The 18,046-nt window shown below is 36.7% G+C and overlaps 1 protein-coding gene across 1 annotated transcript; it reads left to right on the top strand.

Annotated features, from left to right (window-relative positions):
* The first annotated feature begins 8,513 nt into the window (after positions 1–8,513).
* On the top strand, positions 8,514–16,343 carry prdm2a (PR domain containing 2, with ZNF domain a). Its single transcript, XM_084087457.1, has 3 exons — positions 8,514–8,569; positions 10,467–10,544; positions 10,684–16,343. Exons 2-3 carry the CDS (start codon positions 10,502–10,504, stop codon positions 15,111–15,113), a joined length of 4,473 nt encoding a protein of 1,490 aa, XP_083943583.1. The 5' UTR covers positions 8,514–8,569; positions 10,467–10,501; the 3' UTR covers positions 15,114–16,343.
* Positions 16,344–18,046: the final 1,703 nt, after the last annotated feature.

Raw genomic sequence — 18,046 nt, 5'->3', positions numbered from 1 at the left:
GAATACAGTATTACACAGTCCGAAAAACCTATAACTTGACCTTTGGCCTATTTATAGGCCTATTCTAAAGCCATGATTGGTTGGTGTTAAGTAAAGGCTCTGATGAATTAGTGTGGCATTTTGAAAAAGGAAATCAAGATACTTCCTGTTAGATTTTCGTGTGTTACATAGATAATTGTGTGTTGTGGCTTGCAAAAAGTGTTTTATGAAATTGAAAACTGAGTCGAAGGCCAAGAATTGGTATATGGTTTTGCAGATTTGGTGTGTGTTTCTGGTGTTTGAGTGTCAGGTTTCAGAAATTGTGTGACAAGTAAGGATTTTGTGTGTAAGCAGTTGAACTGTAATAACATTTTCAAGCCCCAAACCCTAAACCTACCCATCACAGAAAACTTTCTGCATTGTTACATTTTCAAAAAAAGAAGAAGAAGAAGAAGAAAAGCTGTTTCATCATTTCCATTTGGTCCTCACAGGGTTGGGTTTATAGGCACACACACATACACGCCTATGCACTTCTTTTTCTCATATAAACAAACACACACCCACACACTCCCTCTCTGTCTCTCTAATCCCTTATAGACTGACAGAGAGAGGAAGAGCTAGAGAGTCAATGAATAAAGGCATCATTGTAAATATGAATATGTTCTTAAGTGACCTCTCTGGTTAAGTAGGGACAATAAGGGAGTCCCAAACAGCTGCCCCCAAAAAGTATTTAAAGTAGACAGTAAAAAAGTTACTATATACTATCTATATACAGAGGTGGACAGTAACAAAGTACATTTACTTGAGTACTGTACTTAAGTACACTTTTTGAGTATCTGTACTTTACTTGAATATTATTTTTTCTGGAAACTTTTTACTTTAACTTCTCTACATTTGAAAGACAAATATCGTACTTTTTACTCCACTACATAGATGTGTACTTCTTTTGTTGGGGTGGAAGATGATTATGGCTGTTTTTCAGTTGTTTAATTTCTATAGGTTTTATAACATTCTAAAAGCTCTTAATTCCACAGATACTACTAACTGATAGGTGTATTCACTTGGTTGCTTCAGAGGCATAAGGTACTGTAAGTATTACATACAACAATGCAACAATAATAAAACAATGCATTGACATTTATTTTTCACTTTTGATACTTAAGTACTTTTAAAAACGAATACTTCTGTACACCGGCATCAGTATCTGCGAATGTATTAAATAATGGGTGTTAACCGGGCTTATATACTCCATATGTCGAGTGATGATTGGCTAGATCTGTGGTTAATGAATCAGAGTCTTCCCAGTAGAACTTGCGCTAGAGCCATTTCTATATGAGGAGACATGTCTTAAATTATTATTACATAATTGTTAACGAGTTAATTTATTTGCTAGTGATGAAGTATGTTTACGAGCTGTTTAATTCCTAAAATGTATTTTAAAATAAATTAAAACAAAATTATTCAATTAAAACAAAATTCATAAAATGATTCCATGATGAAAACCCTAAAATGATCTATTGGAACCATCTAACAGAACCCTTTAAGGTTTAATATAGAACATTTTATTCAAAGAGTGGACATTTTTCAAGTATTTTTACTCTACCATAGTATTTTCATGTTTGGCCTTCTCATTGCTTTTACTTGCATTGATTCCAAAGCACGTCTGACTTTTTACTTGGTCTCCACAATCTACTTAATATGCTTATGATGCTTTTGGATAATGAAGCCCAGGCCAAAGCAGGTATAACTTGTTAATTCAGATAGTCAGAGTGAATCTCTTGAGTCAGTGAATATCCGACTCAAATGAGCCAAGAACCTTAATATGAGCTTGAATGTCTTCGTCCACCACAGATTAGATTAAAAAAAAATCAAGTGCCATTTATTTTATCGTAAGAACACATATTTTGAGCAAAAGAATTCACAAAAATAATTCTATTTATGAGAATTTTCCAGATTTAAAAAATACAAATAAATGCATAGTCCATAGTCCAAAAACATGCTTGAGAAATCAGTTTCCACATATTTGTCTCGACAAGCTTGTTAGAAAACTGTTTTGTTTAAGTTCAATGTACTTATGTTTTTCAGTTGACTAAACGAAGTACTCAACTTGTAAAATTAATAGAGTTGCCAATACTCAAGTTTCTAAGTAACCTCTTATTTTGGTCCTGAGATTATTCTTCCAGTATTGATAATTTACATACTGAAACTCTAATATAAATAATAAATAATATAAACTATATTCTTAACAAATATCTCATTCTCTCCACATTAACTTAAGCCCTCTAATCATGTAACGTACAACAGTCACTTCTGAGTGTGTTTATGTGGGTGTGTATGCGTTTGAATGTGGTTTTAGGCAGAAGCCCAGCCACTCACTCTCTCTAGCAATGAACAATGGACTCTTTTAGTGGAAGACCACTCTGACGTCCTGCTCACTGTCTGAGCTCTATAACAGTGTGTTTGTGATACAATGATTTCTGTACATTCCTAATGAGAAGGGCACTTCCTGACCAGCAAAAGCCTTCATATACACTTGCATGAACACACAGGAAAGTGAAGTGCCAAAACACACAAAAAATGTCTGGACGTGCACACTCTGAAATACAAAAACACACAATTTTGCAGATAAACAAGTGTAAAAGTAAAATCTGTGACATCACAGAACTATAAGTGGCTTAGACTGAATAAATGTGGAAAAGGCAAAACAGACCCTCTGAAATTCCTATGAAATCTTGCTAACACAAACACACAAATACAAATACATGTAAGATGATAAAAATAGTGAAGCGTATCATTATGTGTATCACAGAGAAGAGTCTATGACACACACGTGCAGAGTCTCACAGTGTTTCTGATCACTCCCCAGGCCTTGAGAAACACTCACTCTCAGTGCTGTCCACTCGCTGTGATATATATCTAGGGAGGGTATGTACACAGTACCAGTGAGAGACTGGACTCATCTGATATGCTGAGGTTCACACAACACTACAATCAGGTCACTTATTCAGTTATCAGATCATTTAGATTTTTTTTAAACATTCTCTTGTCTTATAAATATCTATTTGTGTGTTACATTTATGCATGTATCATCACAGAAAACTTTCTGCAATTTTACATTTTCAAAAAATGTAAAAAATATAGTATGATTTAAAAGCTGTTTACCTCATGGGGACCAAAAAATGTCAACACAAGGACAAGGATTTCAGATATTTCCATCTTTGTGAGGACATTTTGTTCCCTTAACGTAGGATTTACCATAACCACACACACACAAGTATATATATTACACACGGTAATGCACTAATCTGTGTGGTCTGAACAGCCTGAATGATGGCATATGATAAGAATGCGTATGTGTATTGATTAACTGATACTTTATTTATCCACATGGGTATGCAGCCATTCATAATTACAGGACAATCAAACACGTAGACTAAAAATACACAATGACTTACAAATATAGGCACATTAACATAGTACACATATAAACATGTAGCCTATGCAATAAATACATTCACACACATAAAAAAGCATTTGGTGGCAGTTAAGACACAAGCAGATTATTAAAGGATATGTGTGCTGTTTTGGGTGGATAAGGGTGTGACGTGTGAGTGTGGTCATTGCTACAAGTTCTCCACTTGTCAATAGTGCCTCTGCACATTAGAGATAAGTTGTATATAGCAGTTTATTCATCCGTTTAGCATCACCTGCTTTAACACCAGAGCCCCAGCACACCACAGCTTAGAACAGACTGATAGAACATGTGAAACATCTTACTGTGCATGTTGAAGGACTCAAGAAGTAGAGCTGACTCTGTCCTTTCTTCTACATCGCTTCTGTGTTTTTAGTCCAGCTGAGTTTGTCACACATGCACTGTAAAAAATTATCATGATTTTAACGGTAAAAGACTGTAAAAATGCTACAGTGAAAAACTGTTAATTGGTTAACAGAAAGTTTCCGTAATATATACGGTAAATAACTGTGATAGATCTAATGGTACATGTAATGTAATTTTACTGTAAAATACCGTTAAATTTACAGTTTTTGAAAGTGAAAAAGAACAACAACTATTGTATAATTTACAGTGAAAAACCGTAAATTGACATTTCCACAATTCCCTGCGTGACACTTCACATTTGATCTATTTTTGTTAAAATAACTATGTTTCTTCATAGTTTTCTTAGTTTGTTCTAATCAGTTATGTACATTAGGGTTTTATGTTACATTTAATGTTGTTAAATTAATGTTTATTGCATTTTTAAAATTGCATGTGTGTTACCATGATGGTGTTTAATGTTTGTGTGAATGACACTGTGCAGCTTCTATTATATTAGTATTATATTTCTTGTGGAAGAGCTGCTTGTGATGAGCTTTGATTGATCATGTGACTCTCATCAATGCTGTGATTGTTGGTTATCAGTGTATTACAATGATACAAAACAGATATTAATACTTCAATAGGACGTTAAATTCACATTATATCAGATAATGAATTACGGTTTAATACTGTAAATTTTAAGTTAAGTCTGTAAAACCAATAACGTTGCTACCGTATTTTTGACAGTAAAGTACTGGCAACCACAGCTGCCGGTTTTTTACCATAAAAATCACGGTTTAATTTTTTACAGTGTATATCTGTATATTCCATGACGTTGCCTCGACTTTGCTTTTCAACTCGGAAGAACGAAATTGCACAGGAAAACGCAAAAGTAACCGATTTCCACTTATTGATAACAGTTTCAGTCATGTGCAACCTGTACTGTTCACATCTCAAAAAATGTGTTTTGGGGTTTCATGACCCTTTAAAGGAGTCCACTATCTTCACATCACAGCCACATATGCAGACAAGAACAACTTGATCCTTTCTTCTCGAAAGGATGTGTAAATTGAACTTGTATGTATGTAAATGTAATAATTCAGATTCAAAGATTTTCCATGTTCTACATTCATGTATTTCTGTGTTGTTAAAAGTCAACTAAATGAACAGTACATGAGAAGCTGATGTAATGAGCAAGGCTGACATTTGAATTTATGTGTGTGTGTATGTTGGGTGGGTCAGGATGGAGGCTGTTGTTGAGTTCACATCTGGTGTTCTGTGATATGTAAGTCTCTCTCCTTCTCTTTTGTTAAGCAGTTCTTTGTGCCATGTGGACGGAACATGCATTGTGTATGTGTAACACTAATCGCAGCTCAGAAGTGACTATTGTTTAGTGTGTCTATGTGTGTGGCAATGGTCAGTAGTTGGCACAAACTTGTATCTACCGCACACAGTGTCCTGTAGATTGTTCTGTGTTCTTCATTCTCAGTACATGAATGAAATACATAGAGACATTATGTGCAATATAAGTTTAGTTCTTGGTGAGCATAACCTATTTGTATGAGGCAGCAGAGCCTTTAGACACTTGTGCAGTTTACCAGACCATACTGCATTTATATATACTGTATATTTATATACAAATATACAGTGTTCATTTGTTCATTTTTCTAAAGTTATCTAGATAACTAGAAAAACCCAAGATTACTTGTTTTGTGAAGATCTCAAAAAGAACAGTTGGAAGGAGTTGTTATTTTCGCAATTCATTTGGTGCCACAATTATCTTAAAATCACTGTCCTTATCTAGGTTGCCGTTGTTATCTTGTAAATGAATCAGCGCTGCATTGCTGCACACAAGATTTTCTCACGGCAATTTTATTCTGGAAATAACAGACATGCAGATAGAGTTCAGCCCTTTCACATATTCAAGAAATATCTTGCTTTATTACACAACATTTTGAGTCTGGCTTATCAATCTTTACTCTTTTTTTTTATAGATTAATTTTTATACTTTCATATTGTAATAGTTTGGGTGAGCACTTTTCCTACTCTCCAAAAAAGTTGATCCAGAAATGTTTTGTTAGGATTGCAACCCAATCGGAGTCATATTTCTTCTGCTCTTTTTTTTCAGAAACATCAGATGTATTATTTATGACATTAATATATATACAGTATATATTTTTTATATTAATATCTTTATTTATAAGATATATTCAAGTGAAAGGAAATTCAGGTTCATTGTCATTTAACTCATGAATTTTCAGATTTTCATCCTCCTAAATTTCTTACTTGTAGAGGTCAATACTTGATAAGATTTAAGGGTAGCAATTAAAATCCCATCTGGCAAAAAATTTTCCTCTATAACATGTTATAAGATGCTTGAAAGACTTTGTAACCGATTTTCCTCATTTATTTGTTCATTATGTATTTTACAGTGCATCAGTTTGTTCATTTAAATGATTATACACACTTGTGTTTTTTCATAGATAGACACATCTATCTATCTATCTATCTATCTATCTATCTATCTATCTATCTATCTATCTATCTATCTATCTATCTATCTATACATTTTGTTTAGGTGGAGGCTTTAAATGAACACTGTATATTAACTGTATAACTGCTTTTTATTGTATATATTTTATATTCTGCAAAATAAACTTAAAAAAATAACAATTAAATAAAAATAATAATAAAAATTGGTCACTGAAGGTCTGACCTCAAAAGTCAGTATAGCTTTAGCGAGTTTTATAGGGGTTGATGGGTAATTATGAGGATTTGTGAGAAATTTGGGGGCTTTTGGGTAAATGTTTGAGTTCATAGGTAACAGTGAGAAGATGGAGAACACTCAATTCTCAGATTCTCCCTCTTGTGAAATTGTTTTGAGTTTTTTCCTGTTCTTTGATGCTGAACGAAATGTACTTTCATTGTGTGGCATGTGTGTGGTGACAGAGTTGGATTGTATTTAAATGAGCAGTATCTAAATAGAGTAATCATTCAGTTTAACTCTTCAAAACTCTGTATAAAAACTCTGTATACTCTGTACTCTCTCTCTCTCTCTTTAGCTCAACAGCATCTGTGGCTGATCCAGGGTTGAGATCACACAACCATTAACATGAGAGGAACATGCATGGCACATGCATGGCTGACTCTCACACAGTCACATTCTTCTAATGTAAAAGAATGTTCAGTATGATGGTGAAAGTGTGAGGGTGGAAGGCAAATGATTGAATAAGAGTGGGACAACCCGCAGATGAAGGATGAGTAGGAGAAGATTAATGCAGCAGTAATGTGACAGTTCTATAATACGTTATTGTTGAATAGAACAGAACTCCGCTGACCACAGATACCAAAGTAGGCATATAGAATACATTCCACAAATGGCATATCAGACCAGACTTCACAATATAGGCTATGCCTACACTGTACAGATGGTTGGTTCCCACTCCTCTTTAGACAAAAATGTGACCAAGGGTTCTACTTGTTGGCACAGAAACATACACATGCGTAAACGTACAACAACACACACATTAGATATCCGATTGAGTATTGACGCAGTGGTATTACTTTTTCAGCGCAGCATACATCAGTACAAATTGGGACATCGCGACCTCTAGTGGTCGCTCGTAATAACTACAGGAATTTGGGTTTCTGAAATTGAACAGGCTGCATCGTTTTAATTTTGATATAAGAACAAAGATAGTTATTTTTATTTTATTTTTCTTAGATAGTTTTTAATGTCTATAGCATACATTAACATGAGCACACACCTGCTGGCAATAAAAGACGTGCTCCTTTGCACTCGAGTAAAAAAAAACATTTATATTAGCTACTAGGCCTACAACGTAGGCTATAGGCTATAATTGAAATTTAGGTTCGAGGTTGTATGTAGGAGTATGTGCTTTTTTCTGCTGTCATCTGACACAATGGATGATGAAAACACACCAGCAAATCGTGGGTGTTGCCTAATTTGGAATTAATTTGCACAAGTTTCATTTACATTTTCATTTATTCATTTAGCAGACGCTTTTATCCAAAGCGACTTACAAATGAGAACAATATAAGCAGTTAAACTAAATAGAAGCAGTTAAACTAACTGGTTTCATAAAAGATTTTCTAAAACTAAACGGTTTCATAAAATATTTTCAATTTTGTTTATGCAATTTTTACTGAGCACAATACATATTTATATAGCATAATATAAATAAATTTATATAAACAAATATGTAATTGTATAAACTATATGCTTAAATTAGTCATATTTTGTATTAATGACAATCCTTCAGATTCAGTTGTATTGGTAGATAATACCGAGTTTATTTTTAATACATTGGGGGGTGTTGGTAGGCCTGTAATCTCCTTTTAAAAATTGCTTTCATGCATTTACATTTTTTTTTTTTTTAATAGCTTATTATCAAACAACAACATTCCAAACACAACATTTTCAAGATCTCTAGCCAATAAAACCTTCTCCCTGAAAATATTTGAAAATAGCCTAATTATGCAGTTAAAAGCGGCAATATGTTGTCCCTTTGCCCATTTGGGAAAATATATATTTGTCGTGATAAGAATTTAAAAAATAATAATAATTAAAACTGACTCATTACACATAACTGAATAATGTAAAGAGATTTTTGCTTTGCGTGTAATATTCCATGTACTGTACAGGTGCATGAGATCTCGCACATGCGCCTTGTCAGTAGTGCAGTCTGCAGTAGCGCGTCCGTCCTGCGCGTGCCCACCAGACTCAAGCAGCGAGGCGTCACAACAAAGCTGGTAAGCAATACATAGGTATTGCCAATTTAATACAGAGACCAAAAAGGGTATACCTAATCAAAATCATGTGGCATAGAACGGCTTGCCGAAGTTTTGCGATATCAGTCTCGTTTATGTTGTCTGCGAGTTAGCTCTGAGACTAACGGCGCATGCTTTTTTTGTTTGTTTTGTAAGTAATAACGCCGTAAAACTCACAGCGATATACAGGCGTACTAACTTAATGCATGTCGAAGCATTTAAACGTGAAGCGTGTGTCTCTGACCGTGACCTTCCCGTCTGCGCTCAGCGACAGTGCCAAACGAGCTTTCTTATTTTAAGGGCTGTCAGACACCCGCAACATGTGCGCCTTGACTGTACAATAGACATGTTTACACGATTATTCCCGCTTTAAACACTTGAATCTATTCGCTGACAGCATGTATTTATGTTGTGTAATTACGTAATTATTTGAACACATGCATAAATCTGAATAGGCCTGGAAAATATTATAAACATCCGCTGCACGGTGGTAAATCGATCCGCCGCATATGTAACGTTACAGCGGGAATGCGGCAGTTATTGGTGCATTACGTTATTTCTTGAGCATCGTAGACAAAGACTCGTGCCTATTGCCATTGTGTTGACATTGATAAGTTGTCTATTTACTGCATTAGGACGCCCTGTGATCCTAAGAAGTAAAATGAGATTATTTAATATTAGCTTAGGTAAGTTTATCTGACCCCACCCACACCTCCATAGTCTTACAGGTAGACTACAAATGAACCCATGAGGATGTCACTTCCTATATATTTATCTTCAGCCACATCTGAATGTATATCTTGTAATACTGGTCGAATGTGGGGTATAGATTGCATCACCAATTTTTACATTTTGTGCATGGATTTGTTGTGGTAATTTAATTTACAAACATGCCAACCCACTCACCACCCACAACAACCATTAAAAAACATAATAGACATCACATTCTCAGAATTGTGTAAAATGTATACATGGTGCTATTTTGTGCAATCTTGTACAATCAAGTGACAATACTTTGGAAAATAGCGTTTCAACCCTCTCTGCTTGGCCAGCCCTGATTTTTAAGGGTTTTTTAACATGCAGGTGAAAAAGTGTTGATATAGAGCCTTCTGATTCAGATGATACCAGATGCATGTAATTTTACATCAATTAACATGATCACAAATCAAATCATAAATCATAACTTATATTGTAACCTCAGGATGACAGTGACATTTACAATAGTAATTTCACTCCTGTAGCTAATTTCAAACTCAGCCAATGTTACAGCAGTCTTCAGTTTTCAAGGTAAAATGTGTCTTTGTTTTGCATAAGTATGTTTGCATTAATGCTAATTTTTTTTATTGAAGGGCAGAGTAAGTATTTTTGGAAAAAGAATGTTTAGCTCTTAACACTCTGCACTGCTGGACTGTGCTTGGCTTAATCAATCTTTTTGTTTTGTTATTCCAATTTATGTATATTTGTCTAAGGTCATAGCAATCTAGATATGCTTTTAATAGTAAAAAGATTTTCAGTAATTCAGCAACTGCCCACCTTTGTTTCATTTGAAAAGTTGCGATTATGATGATGATGATGATTTAATTATCCTTTGTTTAGGCCTATACATTTTCAGACATGTCGATTGCATTTATGAGTATGTGTATGCATTGATCCTAGGTTAGTTTAAGATGTCAGACAAGAGTGACATTGCAGCATGCCATGAATCAGCACTCTCTGTCAACAGTTGGTTAATCTTTCAACATAAATTCTGATAAAGTATGCAATTAATAGAGATATCTCTATTAATATCTTGTTATTTTTAAGTTAGTAGGCTATTGTCTTTGCGTGCTTCATTCTAAAATTAAATCTTTGTCAAAAAATGTGTCATTTTCTCCTTCAGCCAACAGGGGGCCTCTTCTACATACCCAAGAAGAAATGTTAGCAAGGGCAATGAGGAAGATGTGGAGATCAGGTGACAGTAAGTTTAAAAATGTTTCTTCATTTTGTACATTTAGAAATGTTTTTGACATACGTTGGAAAAGATTGCACAGGGTATATACAATCATACAGCAATTAACAATTCTTCCTTATTTCACTGGTATATTCATATATTTCAGTTGTGGAAGAGGAGAGACATAGTATGCCATCAGAGGTTTTTCTCCAGCAACCTGAGGTTCAAGATGACCACTCTGATGAAGCTGCACTTCATAGTATCTTGCAGCCAGAAGGGGGAGAGATAGAAAGAACCAATGAGAAGATGGATTGCAAAGACAAACAAAACACCCAATTGTTCCAGAATGCAAGCCAGTCTGTGTCTCAAAGTCTAGCTAATCATAATCAAGCCTGTCAGGCAAGTGACCATGAGCATGCTGGAATGATAAAACAGGATTATAGGATTGATTTGCCTATAAATGACACTAAGGCTGACCTTGACCATAGTACTAAACTTCAGGGTAAATTGCCCTGTCCTCGATGTGAGAGAAGGTTTACAAGTAGTCAAGGCCTGCAGCGTCACATACAAACACATGCTCTTTCAACCTGCCACACACAGCGGTTTAAATGCAATCGCTGCAGAAGGACCTTCAGTACGCTGTTTAGTCGTCGGAGGCATGAGAAAAGGCATGAAAAAAGAAATAGGAAGATGAATGATCACATAATTGCCACTTGCACTGCTAGTCAGAATGTCCCTGGCAGTGGTGAACCTTTGAAAACAGCATCACAAAACCCACAGCCAAACAAGTGCATTAATGCAGCTGATGGTGAACATAGGGATGATACAAACTGTGCTTTCAAAGTCTCACACATCTGCAAGTACTGCAAAAAAGCATTTAGGACTCATACTAGTCTAAGGAGACATCAGCGCAGGATCCATGAGCGCCAGCTTCTTCCTAGAGGAGTTTATAAGATGGTCAAAATCGCTCAAGAACCTGAAGGACAGCAGCTTGTTGAGACAGCACAGGACTGTCAGACTCCTAACCCACGGTGTGCAGAGGACATTGATCAGGAAAAGGAATACATGGTTGACATCTCCAGTAACATTTCAGAGAATCTTAGCTTCTACATAGATGGGAAAATTGTCTCGACGAGTGCTGTAAGTAACTGTGAGGTGATTGAGATGAACTCTGGGAGCTCTGCTGTGATTGGATTGAATGCTGTTATAATCAGTCCAGCTCAAATTACACAAGCTCTTCAATTAGAAACCAGTAACAGCAGTTTCATCTCTGACCTGTCTGGACAATCCTCAGCCAAAAGAAGGACGTCGACCCCACCTTTACTCCCACAAATAAAAACAGAATTAGAGTCTGAATCCATCTTGAGTACCTCATCATCTTCCTTGTCATCTTTAACATTGTCCTCTATGTCTGGAGCTCCACTGGTCACTGCTCATTTACCTCAGTGCATTGAGACAGTTGAATTTCACAAGGAAAAAACAGTCTATCTGTCTCCCAAACTCAAGCAACTCCTGCAGAATCAGGATGGCAGTAATCAGTCGTTTGCGTTAATTGCCGATGGCCACAATCTGGGTCCTCCCTTATCCCTGACCGTTTTACCTGCAACAACAACTAGATTTAAGAGAAGGACAACCTCGCCTCCCAGCTCACAACAGCAAACCCCTGATCTGATTGTAGAAAATCAAGATCAGGATTCTACAAAAGCCAAGATGTCAAAGTCGGAGAGCCACGAGTTGAGCCTTTTGGGCAATGAAGAAATTGAGCCTTTAAATTTACCCATAAACAGCTCTGATGGAGCTCAAATGCAGCAACAGATCTTGCCATTGGACTGCTCTGTATCAAGAACAGGAGGAAACTCCTGTAATCAACAGCCATTGGACCTCTCCAACTCTGTAGGTAAGCGAGACAGCAGTGAAGACGTAGCGGAGTCCATTTTGGACTTAAGTATTAGTGGAAAGAGTTTAGACTGTGACTCCACTGGAGTCTACCTCACTCAGCCTGCTCTGAGGAAGAATAAACCTAACTCTAGTATGCTTCAGAAGGTGCTTATGAATGAGTATGGTGGGGTAGACAATCCTTCTCTTGAAGATTCAGCTGCTGCAGGTGCCCTCAGTGCTCCTGACCTAACAAACCTTGCAGTTGTGCCAGTGTCTGATGCAAGTCCACCTAACCCTGAAAATATTTTGTTTGAATTGGCTCTTCCTCCAGCCTCAATCCATTTAACCCCTCCATTGCTCACTCCTGTCAGTATCCATCAAACTGCCCCAGTCTCTCCACGTCACTGTTCATCTTCTTCATCTCCAACTTTTGTATCCTTTCTATCAACTCCCACAGTGGAACCCAATCAGGACATTCAAACTCACCATTCAACCTTCCTGGTATCTGACACTGTACCACCCACAGCGTCTGTAGAAGACTGCGCTGATAATCCTGTACATCTCTCACAGGATGATTTGAAAGTGACAATCCCCGATTGGGTGTCCTCTGCAGCCCCTTCCCTGACTTTACAAGGCCCTCATTGGGTCGCTGATCCTGCCATATGTGAACTAACTCAAAGAACGTTGGTTGTAGATTCTGTATTAGCTTCTGACACACAGATGTTTTCTCCATCTCTGCCTGTTAATCATCAGTCCAACATCGCATCCTTGACTTTTCCTCCAAACACTGTTGTTATTGAGTATACAGTTGCACTGCAATCTACAGAAAATATTCTCCCAGCTCTCCAAGCTAATTCTGTTCATTGCCTCTCAGATAAAATACCTGTCGATGCATTACAACAAGAACCTTATGTCCCATCTGAGCCGCTACCTCTCAGTCAAGACACCTCCCTACTTTCTGAATCATCCACTCAGTCGGTTTCTATAGAGCAGTCATCAAGCTCTACAGATGGTACACCGACCCTCACGGCTTCCACTAGTGTTGTAAAAGCAGAGAGCAAAGAAGAGGGAGAGGACAAAGCCCAGTCCTCTGATTGTTCTAAGCAAGAAAACACAGTTGAAGATGAATTGTCTCCTTTGCATACTTTTTGCAAGAACTTTATGTGCAATGTTTGTGAACAGCCCTTCCAGTCCATGAAGATTCTCAGCCAACACGTAGGTGAACACTCTAAGGAGTGGCCCTATAAATGTGAATTTTGTGTACAGTTGTTTAAGAGCGACACAGGTTTGCTGGAGCACCGTTCCAGTTATCATGGCATCGGTAAAATTTATGTTTGTAAAACATGTTCTAAGGAATTTGCTTTCCTCTGCAACTTAGAACAGCATCAGCGAGATCTCCATCCCGGTCAAGAGTGCTCACACACCGAAGTAGTACATGGCAAGTTAAGACCTGAAAACCATAACAGTCCCAAAACTGACATGACTGATCCAAGCCTTCCAATCAAAGAAATTAAGCAAGAATCTGACAACATAACCTTAAAAGCAGAGGAGGATGCCTTGGACGACTTGGACACTTCTGAAGAGCTGTTTACAACAATAAAAATCATGGCATCTGGAGGGATCAAACCAAAAGGCCCAGATGTACGTCTAGGCATTAATCAACACTACCCAAGTTTCAAACCACCTCCTTTTCCATACCATAATCGAACGCCAACTGGGATGACGGCTGCATCAGCCACCAACTTTACCACCCACAACATCCCTCAGACCTTCAGCACAGCCATTCGTTGCACCAAGTGTGGTAAGAGTTTTGACAACATGCCCGAACTGCACAAGCACATCTTAGCCTGTGCTAATGCTAGTGACAAAAAGCGCTACACTCCTAAAAAGAACCCTATACCACTTAAGCAGTTTGCAAAAGCACAAAATGGGGTGTTATCAACTGCAAGGATTGATAATAGTAGGCAGAATCTCTCTCAAAAGGTCGGACAACCGAAAAAACTGACCTTTCACGAATCGGCAGTTAAAATAAAAATGAGTCTCCTGAATAAGAAGAAATCTCAGCTGTTGCAAAGGGGTAGACCTGCTGGTCTGAGAAAGGCCTTTGCTCAGGATGACCTAGACATTTTTGCATGTCCTCACTGTAGCAGGGAGTTCACATACAATGCTAGCTTAAAGAAACATGTAGCTTTTAGCTGCCCCATGAGGCCGGCTAGTAGAAACTCCAAGAAAAGAACACTCAATATCGTTTCAGCTCAGGAGAACAACGGGAGCCTTCGCAGACAAATTGCAAATATGAGTGCGAAGCCACAAGGGTCAAACCATGGGCCAAAAATAATAACAAAGAGTCAAATCATCAAGCAAGATGCCGCAGTTGATACCACTCAGGATTTTAGACTCAAAAGATCTTCTATTCTGTCAACATCTGTGGTTCAATCTGGTAAAAAAGGCAAGATAGTCCTCTCCTCTGTTGCTCAGGTTACTTCTCAGGAGCCGGGTGTTCGGGTACATGTTTTAGGTAGAAAAATGGAGCAGGGAGTGGGCGACGTGAAGCTACAGCCCAGAAGAGAGGACCGTTTGTCTCTGAGGTTGAGAGAGAGAGTAGGAGGACCTATTACTCGCAGTGTGCAGCAGGCCAGCACCACAACAACAGTCCTTAAACAGCCAGACAGCAACAACATCATCATGCATCCTGTCATTCTTCAAGTCAAGAAATGAGACTTGTAAACTATTGACTTGTATCCGTTTTTTTCTTCTCTTTTTTTTTTTTTTAAAATGCCCCCTTAGTGCAACATTTACCTGTAAATATGCATCTAAATATTGCACATGGTTGAAACAAACTTAAAATTATGGCTGAAATAAGAATGTCCTTACTTTTTTTTTTTTTTATCTTTTTAAATTCACTGGCTCAAACACAGCAGGCTATAATATTTACATTGTAAGTATTATTTACATTGTAAGTATTATGAAATGCCGTTATCTACTCATATGAGAACACAGTCAACATATCAACTTGTCATATGTAAATACTTTTGCCATCTGAAACATTTTAAAGGGATAGTTCGCCCAAAAATGAAAATTCTGTCATCATTTACTCACCCTCCTACTATGGAAGTCAATGGGGTCCATCAACTGTTTGGTTACCGACATTTTTCAAAATATCTTCTTTTGTGTTCAGCAGAAAAAAGAAATTCATACAGGTTTGAAACAATTTGAGAGTGAGTAAATGATGACAGAATTTTCATTTTTGGCCGAACTATCCCTTTAATATGCTATCACAGTTTCTGGATATGTCCTCTTACAAAGTTTAGCTCCTCTGCTCTAACACATGAAATTACCTTTTGAAATGACCTTGATGAACTGGTTTGGGTGTGTTAGATTAAACCGTGAACTAAATTTGGCATAAAAGTAGATCTCCGGGAGCTAGGCTGAGTACCTTTGGATTACATAAACCTCAAACTTTAGAATAGTGAAATGTCATGTTAAATCAAAGTCTGAAGAGTGGGGGAGAGGGGGTCTCATGCACTTTATGCTGTAGTTCATATTCACCTGTCAAAATGCATTGCAATACAGTCAATTACTTCCAATTATTTATTAATGTATGTATACTGTGTTTAAGAGAAGACGAGATGTGTTCAGTGAGGTTCACTGGAAAACAGGTATTTGTTGTAATGGTTTCTGGCTTCTATTTTTGTAGATTGTGTTAGTTGTGTTTTATTTGTTTGTATTGATGCAGTTTAGATTATTCATGCATGCCAGATATTTCATATGGGTGAAGGGAAGGGTCAGAATATAATATATCTGCACCACAAGGGGCAGGAGAAATGTATATTCTGTTCACAAAGAATATGTATGAATATATTTTAAAAGTCTCTCTAGTTCTCTCCATTTCTCCCTTTTTGTGCTATTCTCCTTCTGAAATATAAACATATTTGGTCAGCTGTCAAATGAGTAGGTCTCTTTTTTTTAATGCACATATTGTGTAGCATTAGGGAAGATAGTTATTCATGAAATAAGACATTAGCCATCAGGCCTGGAAATGTAGCTCTAAAGATGATTGTTTTAGCACAAATATGTGTCTTGTTGACGTGTCTTGTTGGCCATGCTGATAGTAAACAAAAAGTCTTAAAAGGGTCTTTGATTTAACAATAATGACGATATAAATATGATGCATATATATATATAGAGAGAAAGAGAGAGAGAGAGAAAGAACAAGTTAACAGGTAAAGTTAATGAACAACGAAAAGTTTACACTATGGTTGATTGTTGTGACTGAAAATGTTAAGCTTGCTAGCACACGTAGCTAAATAGTCTACTTTATAATACTTATATAATATAATGTATAATACTTTATTTATAAAACTTTTAATCCATTGTTTACTTTCTGCCTAAAAGTTTGCTTTATGGCACTAATATTCTTGACCCAACGTTTTCAGGCTTTGAAAGGGTTTCAGAAGCAATTTAATGTGAAATGTGAATGATTGAATAAATTGCTCTGTTCTAAGTTCATTTAATGAATGTGTTTGATTTTTTAATTGCATAATATCACAAGCAAAACTACACCCTGTATCATAAACATAAATGTATCAGGGTTTTTTTTTTTCTAACCCAACAGTTATGCATCCCAAGGGTAAAGGATGTCAGTGGCATTTCAGATGCATTCCAATACCACTCACAAGCCTGATAAACACAAACTTAATATTGTGACGATAATAGTGTATATATCTAAATATGACTTATTATAACTAAAACGAAATGTTAATGAATCATGGATAGTGTTTATTGTCTTGCACAACTGGTTACTTAATCAAGTAAATAAATAAATATTATATTTATCATTCTATATATTTTACGTATGACTTTTATCATGCCAAAATAAGCTTATTCTATCTGAAGTGTGTACTGATGTTATAGTAATGATATCCACTAGGTGGCAGCGTTGACTCGCCGCATGATCGCACCACCACGAAATTTACATCACAGTAGCCCACATCATCGTTTACATTTACATTTACGCATTTGGCAGGCGTTTTTATCCAAAGCGACTTACATTGCATTTCAAGGTACACATTTACATTCTTATCAGTTCGTGCTTGTTCTTGTTTAGAAAAAATATATTTGTAATGCATTTGCAGAAGAAAATCTTTAATTTGTCCATCATATTAAAGCACTTTGTTAACATGAATGGGTCACGGTTTTATAAATATTATTCAGGCTGTGCAATGTACATTGTACGTATCGACATAAATAAACAAGTATCACGCCATAAATGTTCCGCCCTGAAAATATTCCTTGAATGCTGATTGGCTAAGAAAATTGCCGCTGGGGGGTTGATGGACGTGTCAGGTCAAAATAAGGGCGGGACCAACAGTCCTTTAAGGCTGAAATGAGGATTTACTGCATTGTGTTATTTCTGTGAACAGTACAGATCACATTTCACTGAGAATAGAAGAAAGATTCATTTGAGACAGGTTTGATTTTACTTAAAGACATCATTTATTTACCGGCTGGTTTAATAATGTATTTAATGTATCTATAATGCTTGATTTCTCTCCCCCATCGCCCCTCCCTCTGCCTTTCTGGGTGTAAACAAAGCCAAAGTGGGTCATTTTGTCGTGGGATGATTTGATCTCACATAAGAATAGTAAGGG

This window comes from Abramis brama (genome assembly GCF_963993115.1).
Source record: "Abramis brama genome assembly, chromosome: 16".
Classification (NCBI taxonomy): domain Eukaryota; kingdom Metazoa; phylum Chordata; class Actinopteri; order Cypriniformes; family Leuciscidae; genus Abramis; species Abramis brama.
Note: the sequence above shows the minus strand (reverse complement) of the source record. Positions and strands in the feature narration are given on the sequence as shown.

Bases quoted from the DNA above. Each gene is read 5' to 3' on its own strand.
- prdm2a (XM_084087457.1), top strand. From the start codon at position 10,502: ATGTTAGCAAGGGCAATGAGGAAGATGTGGAGATCAGGTGACA. The intron at 10,545-10,683 runs GTAAGTTTAAAA...CATATATTTCAG, and splicing joins GATGTGGAGATCAGGTGACA to TTGTGGAAGAGGAGAGACAT.